General features: G+C 40.4%; 1 protein-coding gene across 2 annotated transcripts in view; it reads left to right on the top strand.

The window, feature by feature from the left end:
• Positions 1-722: 722 nt before the first annotated feature.
• LOC104960594 (potassium voltage-gated channel subfamily G member 4) overlaps positions 723-9,242 on the top strand; it is a 29,901-nt gene continuing 21,381 nt past the window's right edge. Inside the window, exons 1-3 of one of the 2 annotated variants that reach the window (XM_010788667.1) lie at positions 723-947; positions 6,010-6,589; positions 6,689-7,330. In XM_010788667.1, the coding sequence (XP_010786969.1) occupies positions 6,482-6,589; positions 6,689-7,330 (750 nt within the window). In that variant the 5' untranslated portion in view covers positions 723-947; positions 6,010-6,481. Of the gene's footprint in view, positions 948-5,840; positions 6,590-6,688; positions 7,331-9,242 lie in introns of both variants that reach the window. The other variant, XM_010788666.1, reaches the window with a different exon arrangement.

Here is a 9,242-nt window from a genome sequence, read left to right as displayed (position 1 = left end):
CGTAGTTATTACACGTTTTTTTTGTGAGACTGGGTTGGTTGTTGTAACACATGTGCCCCTGTCAGCCAATGTATATGTTCTCCTCAGATAAGATAAAATAAGCCTTTACTGATTCACAGAGAGGAAATGCATATTCACAAAATCCATTTATTTTTAGTATTGTGCAAGTCCCAGGGAAAATGTCAATGTGGACAGTTTATTACTGCTTTACTTTTTTCAGACTAACATATTAGAATTAAGTTTAAGAATTATACAACGAGACATTAACTGACTGACTTTATGGTGTGTTTAGACATGTTTCCACTATTTCTTTCTATTTCTACATTCAATTGTAACGCTGTAATGCCCAAGTGTATGTAACACTTGGTTGTACGGTAATGAGTAACCGCGCACCCTGTTGCGCGTGAAGCGATCAGGGCAGGAAACATGGTTGAGAGCATCTCCTCAGTGTCCTTGAATTTCAGATTATCTAAAAGGAAAGGAGAGAAGTCGAGTGCACACATTTTTTGGTAAAATGCCACCTTTGTCTAATCTGGAGCTCAGACACTCACATAGGCTACTCCTGTTCAGTTGTGTCACCTTTACGCAAACTTGAACTCTCCTGTGTTGTGCACCGCGGCTCCGGCTCCCCCCTCCCCTGCTCCTCCCCTGCTCCTCCCCCCTCCTGCAGCGCCACTAACCGAGCTGTAACGGGACAGTTTTCAGCGCACCAGACCTGTACCCGCTTCCATCTCTGGTATGTTCAGAATCCGTGCGCGCCCTGCACCGGCTCGGATGAGGGGGAAGCCGGAGAGGTATAGCTGCTATTATTACAACATGTGGCGGTTGGGAATGATCGCTGCCATCCTGATTTAGTGTTGAATGATCGGAGGGACTGCAAGGCGGCACAGGGATTTCACAGCAAGCTGAATTGGCCGTTATGAGGGACGTGTGCCGGGCTCAGGATGGTAAGATGCACTTCATAAGTTACTGGGGGTTTGAAGGTATTTGTCTGAAGTTGTAATGTTGTCCCACTACTTAAAATAAGGAATGCTGTTTTCTTTTTATCTCCACAAATGCAGTAGAATAATAAAGATACAGATAGACATTTGATTTAGCAAAATGAGAAAGCAATAATGGTAATAATAGGAAGGGGTTTAATGGTGCCCTTTAATAACATGTGACTTTGACTTAAGGTGTCCCATTTTATGTTTTCTATTCACTTCATCATAGAACACAATTAGTTCATGAGAAGCACATTCATTGCCCATTATTAACCAATCGTATTAAGGTCCAAGCTTGATACGGGAAAATAGTCCCTGTGTGTGTGTGTGTGTGTGTGTGTGTGTGTGTGTGTGTGTGTGTGTGTGTGTGTGTGTGTGTGTGTGTGTGTGTGTGTGTGTGTGTGTGTGTGTGCGTGCGTGCGTGCGTGCGTGCGTGTGTGTGTGCGTTTATATACATGTGTGTGTGTTTATTTTTTCAAGTTGAGAGAGAGAGGGAGACGGAGAATCCATAAGAGACGATGCTCTCTACTAGCTTCAGACAAATGCAGTTGACTTGCCTATGAATATAATATAAGCTCTCAGACTGGATGCATGATTCAATCACAAACTAAATATGTACATAGAAACATAAAGACATGTAGGAAAGAGAATTGATTTGATATTTGTCTGTGCCCATATAAAACTTAAAATGTGATTTTATTTGAAATTCCGATCAAATTAATATAAACTGCTGAGGGGGCAATTTGCAGAGGACAGTATAATATAACAAAAACCTATTAAAAAAGCAAAGAAGCAAAGTTTAGTTCCATACTATTTTTGACTGATTGCCCTGTATACTCAACTGTAAATGAAAAGTGGGCTGGGTGCTTTTGGAACAAGTGGAAAAAGCAGGATGGCGATCAACAATGAGGATGGGTATTATTAAAGAACCTTTATTTTAGTGGTTAAATCATTAACAAGTCAACATCTTTCAACCACTCTTCTTCGCCAGGACTAACTAGGCCTAAGTACTTTTTAAATGTATATATGTTCGAAGTAAATTAATCTTGCAAAACGTTCCACCTTCACATTTTATTAAACTCCAATTATAAAATAAAAGAGCAAGTTTACTCTCCACTTCTTCTGTTATCCTCGCTTCACAGTCTATTACTTGTGTCCAGCGGAGAACAGGGGGAGGTACAGCAAAGCTGATAACTCAATTAAATTTCCCACCGCGAAAAAAGGGCCACATTCACAGGGAATACAAATCGATTAATATATTCTTTATCATGCTCTCTTTATTGGTTCCTCCAGTACAGGATCCTATTCTCCTGGATCTGAATAAGTGAAGCCTGTTGGTGCGGCCCAGTGCTTCAAACTGTCGCTGCTGTCCAGTCACACATTCAATAAGCCTGTGGGTACAACTGTAAATAGTCAATGAGCAGAATAATCGCAATACTGATGATAATATTCCTGCTCTATATAAGCTGTTGTGAACAGAAGATGTAGTGCTATTGTACTTATGACACACCCACAGGCCTGTTAGACTCTGTATTCGTCTTATAGGACACCTTCAAGGCTGTGAGTCACAGCTGGTCACAGTGACAGATGAGTGTTGTATGGGTGCCTGCCAGTGGTGGAATGTAACTTTATATATATTAAAATACTCTACTTAGGTTCAAATGAGATGTGCTATGACTTTACTTGAGCATTTCATTTGTTATACAACTTTTTACCACTATTCCACTACATCTTAAAGATTAATATTGTCCTTTTTACTCAACGCCATTGATCTTAATCAATTGATCAATAACATTGTGTTTATTTAGGCCACTATTAGCATATGTCACCCCCTGTCCTTAGATCCTCACAGTGGACCAGGCAAAACTTCTAGAGAAACCTATCAATTACTTAGGAAAAAAGGTAACATCGACATAGACAATTCAAATGAAAAATAAATAAAATGTGAATGTTATATTTACAAAAACTCAGGGCATTATGCGCTGGATGCTGAGTTAGTAAAATTATTTTATGGAAAATAAGTGCTTATAAGAGCCGAGGTGGGAAAAGTACTCTGATTTTGTACTTCAGTAAAACTAGAAGTATCAAAGTGTAGGAATACTCTGTTACAAGTAAAAGTCCTGCATTCAAAATGTGACTTCAGTAAAAGTAAAAAGCTATTGGCATCAAAATGTAAGTTGACCTATCATGCTATATTTGAATAATATATTGTAGGGCCATACCTATATAAAACATGTCTGTGAAGTTCTTTTTTTCAAAATACCAAACAGATCATGCATTTTAGCCATGCCTCATTTCGCTCTATTTGCTCTTTTCCAGCCCTGTTTTTTTGCAAGGGCTGATTCTGTGGCAAATGAGCTGCAGCTGACCACGCCCCCCTGCTGTTACCATGCCACGGCAACCTCTCATTCCCCTGATAGGTGGAGAGTTGCACATATAGGCGGAGCTCCTTGTTTCTGACTTCAGAGATATTTCAAATCTGGATCAGTCTGTATCAGATCCGTTGCAGCCCGGTTTTTAGAGATTTGGGTATGGAGGAAAAGAGAGAGGGTTGTGTTTTCTGACACTTAGTGAGTTCCCTGACACACCGGGGACACATATTCATGTATAAAAGACGTACAAAGGTGCATTTTGCATGATAAGTCCCCTTTAAAGTACCAAAAGTAAAAGTACTCATTATGCAGATTGGCCCATTTAAGAATCATTTATATCATGTTTTTTTATTATAATTATTGATGCATCAATGCTGCTAAAGGTGTAGCTAGTTTTAATGACTTGGTATGCTGCAGGGAAGCTTTTGAATTTACTCCAGGTGGAACTAAAGTCTTATTTAAGTTTTGATTATATTTCACATAATAAATCCATATCTGCAAAATATAGGTATTAAATCAAGTTAAAGTACACGATTTACCTCTGAATTGTAGTGGGGTAGAAGTACAAAGTAGAAACAAATGGAAATGCTCAAGTAAAGTACAAGTACCTCAAAATCGTACTTAAGTACAGTACTTGAGTAAATCTACTTAGTTACTTTACACCACTGATAAAGTAGAGAGGAGAAAGGTGAGCTTCCCAACAGTCTAAGCCTATAGCAGCACACAGCATAACTAGGCATCATAACAAAGCTGAAACTATGGCTGTATTTCTTAGCTCATGAAAAGTTAAATATTAAAGGTGGGGTAGGTCATTTTGGAGAAACCAGCTTGAGTGCGCTAGAATTTGAAAATACACAGCCGGAAAAAATCTGTCACTTCCTCACATAGCCCCTCCTCTGCTTTTTACAGTACTACGGCTTCCACAGATTACATTTTTTTATGGATTTTTTGTTAAAGCACTTAAGATATTAATTGCTATCGGGATGTTAAGAGAATTCCATGAAATATAACTAAAAGTGTATCTCGAGCCGGTTTCTCAAACTTAACTACCCCACCTTTAAGTGATATATGGTTCTCATTGGATTTTCTGACGATACAGAAATATGAGAATCTTTTTAGAATACGATACATGGCCGTAGCTTTAACTCCTCAAAAAGAACTACAGCAGCAACATTCAACAAAAACATGAATTCAGCAGTATTATTGCAAGAAAAACTCAATTACATACTTTTATATAAGTGAGGTTTTGAATGCAAGACTTTACATTTTAGTGGTGTATTTTCACAGTGTGGTATTGGTACCTGGACCTCAGGTACCTGAATATGTATTTAGAAACATGTAGAAAAGTCTGTAATTGTCCTTAGAGATTCTTGTGTAGAAAATCTATCATTGCTTTTTTTTTCACAAAAAAAGCTGGCAAGAGAAAATCACAGGGTAGCCACCCAAATGTATGTCAGCTTTATCGGGAGAAGCTATATACAAGAAGAAAGGAACAATGAGTCTCTAAGGATAATTCCATCTGTTTCAACTGGGGTCTTATTCTTTCATCCTTTGCCACCAAACCACTCAATACTAAAACCATTCTCACCCACTGCCTCACAGAGTGGCTTTCATCTCAGATGGTCGTCGAGCTGGTTGATTGTACTGCCACTCGCACAAAGTATTATATCTATAGATCAAAACATACCTCAAAAAGGTATGCATTGACATGTCATAGCAGCCCAGACACAAGTGAAATTGATAGCATCAACAATGGCTTACTGGAATGCAGCCTGTGCTTTTTCTATGACCATCACAATGTCAGCTGTGGAAAAGGTCTATTGTCCTTGTTTTGTTGTTGCAGTTCTTACTTCTTTATATGCTGGCAGCTGGTATTTTTGTATGTAACTCTGCAATAGGAACATAACGAACTATGAGTTATTCACATAATAAATGACAAATACTGTGATAAGAGGACCCAGCTTGATATTAGCCACAACTATTTAAGGCTTTGATACTCAGCGGACCATTCTGGGCAACTGTAACATCTAATGATGCCAAAAACTTTCAGGGCAATTGTAGTGCCAAGAAAAATATTTTGGACCCTCTGTTGCTCGGATCTCTGCCCATTTACAGCGACCAAAACTCAGTCTGAGTGTGAATAACACCACAGACCTGAATGTTCTTTTCTGCTTAATCTTTAGACTTTTAAATACCCATACTAAATAAACCATCCATGCTGGCTGTATTGGATGTTGAGTCTAAATACCATAACTATCTGATCAAGTTGTGTGCTGACCATACTGGTCATTTATAGCAACAGATCTGATGTGTGACTGTGATGAAGTGAAAGAGGAGGGTGGAGCCTACAGTACTGCAGTCTCATTGAGGTGTACTATCTCCTCACCCTTTTTTGTCTTTGCACACATCTCTTTCCTAGTCTTTGTCACGTCTAAACCTCAGTCATTCTCATAGCTCCATTCTGACATTTCTCTTTCTCTCTCAGTGGCTGCATGATGCCACTACATCTCCAGGTCCTCACTAATCCTGCTGCAGCAACACTGAGGATCCTGCACAGTCCCAGGACACCTCATTGACTCATCCAGCTCATCCTCTGCAGCTTTCAGCCACTGATCAATCCTAACCCACTCTCTATCGGGGCTCTCCTTTTCCAGACTCTCACTACAGACCAGGATTACCCACTGATCTGATGCTGAAACGTGATATGCTGTCTATTGAAGACCTCTGATGGAAATGTCAAAACTCACCCACGTTCAAATGTGACAAAAGGATTCCTGGTACTCTTCGTTCCTCTCCTTTTCTGTGTTTTGCCTTTGTTGGTCGGAAGCCAAAGCCATATCTTATATGTCATTGGAGAACATCTTGTTATGAAGGGCTCTGAGGCCAAAAGGACTGAAAGATACAGAAATGTTTATGATCTGCTCGTCTACAATAGACCTGGGCTGTGGCAGGATCTCTTTTCTCTTGTGCAAGCTTTGACGTGAGCTGTTGGAGGTTGTGATTAAGGAAAGGACTGCTGTTTCCTGAGGCCAGAAAGTTGGCCTGGAGCAATCTGTAGACTCGTTCTGCCCTCGTTACCTGGTCTGAGCTGCCCAGTCCGGAGCAGCGAGCTTTCCAGATGCTGCAATGCCCATCATCAGCAACGCCAACCATGATTTCAGTAATCTGTCCCTCAGTGATGACAGCAGTTTCGACCGCATCTTCACAGAGATCCCCGAGACTGAGACCATCAAGGTAAGAGTACGACTTTTACTACAATCAAATATAAAAAAAATTGAATAATTGTTTCAAATAAGTTGTCAAAATGTCACCTTTTCATTGTCCACTCTCCAGGGTGTGTACTACCAGAGGGCTCAATTAATCCGTCGGCCGGAGGATCTGGTGTCCATCGACCACGCCCTGTTGGCGGTGATCAACGTAGGGGGAAACCGCTACACCTTCCCCTGGACCACCCTGGAGCAGTTCCCTCTCACACGCCTTGGACGCCTCTGTGGCTGCCGGTCTCCTGAGGACATCGCCAGCGTCTGCGACGACTATGACGAAGCCTGCAAGGAGTTCTTCTTCGATCGCTCGCCATCTGCCTTCAGGGTCATCCTCAACTTCCTGGCTGCGGGTAAACTGCGCATTCTGCGGGAGATGTGCGTCCTCTCCCTGCATGATGAGCTCACCTACTGGGGGGTGGAATTGACGTACATGGAGCGCTGCTGCAAGAGGAAGATGTACACGCGCATTGAGGAGATGAACGAGCTGGAGCGCCACGAGGAGGAGTGCAGGCAGAGGAACGCCATGCAGCGTATGCCGGTGGAAGAGACCAGATACCGGAAAGTGATGAACTGGCTGAGAGATATGGTGGAGAATCCGCAGTCTGGCATACCAGGAAAGATCTTTGCCTGCCTGTCGGTCATCATGGTCGCAGTGACGGTCATCAGCTTGTGTATCAGTACCATGCCGGACCTCAGAGAGGAGGAGGAAAGGGTGAGTGAAATAGTGTTTTAATGTTCTGAAAGGAGCACAGGGCTCTGAACCAAAGTCAAACAGATACTAAAAATTCAATTATAATCCTTAAACTGTAATAGGGCCTATAAATGTACGTTTTTTGACTGGGATGCCTACAGCGACTGTCAGCGAGATTTATCATGAGTGGTGTGACGGATTACAGCTTTCAATTCTTACAGTTCTCCCTTGCTCAAAGACAAAGTCACCATTGAGCAACAGAGGTGCTCATAACTTAACATGACAAACTGGATGCTCATCATCTCCAACACTAACTTTGTTTCCTGGAAATTAACATTGAATCGTATCACCCTTATGCCAGTGTTTGTTATGAGTTAGACAAAAAACAAATGTGCGAGAGTCATGTTTTATTCATTTCAGATCGTGGGAGACATTCTCATGCTGCAAAAATGTGGTCTTAAATATTCGCAAATATTAAACTCCCTGTTGTGGCACCCTCTTAAATATCTCTGTGAGATGCTGCTGCTGTGTGTGTGTGTGTGTGTGTGTGTGTGTGTGTGTGTGTGTGTGTGTGTGTGTGTGTGTGTGTGTGTGTGTGTGTTGTGTGTGTCCTTTTCTTTCTCTACCCGTAGCAGCGTGGGATAATGAAGCCAGGACTGCACACTGAGGCCTTTCCAGTATCTGTCAGTAAACACTGGGGAATAATGAAACTGGCTTACTGTACCTCAAACCCAGTGGCGTGCCGTCCGGGCCCTCTAGGCCCTCTCCAAATTCTACAAAATAATATTTAAAAGGTTAAAAACATATATATATATATTAGGGCCGGGACTTTAACGCGTTAATTAAGATTAATTAATTACACAAAAATTAACGCGTTAAAAAAATTAACGCATTTTAATCGCACTTATTTTTGCACCGCGGNTATTAGATTTTTTAAATCAACTGTTGGTAAATCAACAAAGTCTGTTATGGCCTCTGAAGCAACAGAGAGATGTTTTCTAATAGTCAGGGTTTCCAATGTTCTGAATGTACTTGAAAGTATTGTGTTATACTTAAAAAACAAAGTGTTATAGTTTACAGAAGGTCTACCTACCTATAGGCTACCTGAATCTCTGAAATGTACTATATTCCTAAATATGCTATTGCTACACTTTATGGCAAAAAATTGCACTTTTCTGTTGGTCTTGGTTAAGAACCTCATTGAAAAAAATAAACAATGTTTTGTTGCTTAAGCTTATGTATTCAGTCATTATTCAATGGTATACTAAAATCCATGTGAAAAAAATTGCTTCTCACTGTTCTCAGGTCAAATATTTATATGCGATTAAAAATGCGATTCATTGCGATTAATTAATTACAAAGCCTGTAATTAATTAGATTAATTTTTTTAATCGAGTCCCGGCCTATATAAATATCTTTTTATAAATATTTTTTTACAAATATTTTTCATTAGTTTTACCAAAATAACTTGATTTAATTATATTTAAAATAACATTTCCAAATAAATAAATCCTTTGAATATGCCTGTTCAGTTTCTGTTTGAATGGAACGGGTTAAATGACAGAAGCTCCTATGGCCGCCTCGGCGAGTTACTGTGAAGACAGGAGCTGATTGGTGGTCCTGCTGTAAATTCACAGAGGACCCGCTATAGTAACTGAACGAGAGAGTAATGTCAAATGACAGTACAATTGATCAATCATATCTTCCCTCTAAATGGGTGGGTTTTGTTATCGCGGAATTTATGACAAGTTCCGCCCGCTGTGAAGCTTTTCTTGTTTTCTTAGCAACAACAACTTCCTATCAACATCGTAAACTCGCCTTCAAAATAAAAGCATGCCAAATTACACTTAAAGGTGACCTATCATGCAAAATGCACTTTTGTACGTCATGTATACATGAATATGTGTCCCCAGTGTTCCAGGGAACTCACCCA

Source organism: Notothenia coriiceps, unplaced genomic scaffold, assembly GCF_000735185.1.
Source record: "Notothenia coriiceps isolate Sejong01 unplaced genomic scaffold, NC01 NC01_scaffold00032026, whole genome shotgun sequence".
NCBI classification, from domain to species: domain Eukaryota; kingdom Metazoa; phylum Chordata; class Actinopteri; order Perciformes; family Nototheniidae; genus Notothenia; species Notothenia coriiceps.
The sequence above is the reverse complement of the archived record's forward strand: the minus strand, read 5'-3'. Positions and strand labels throughout refer to the sequence as shown.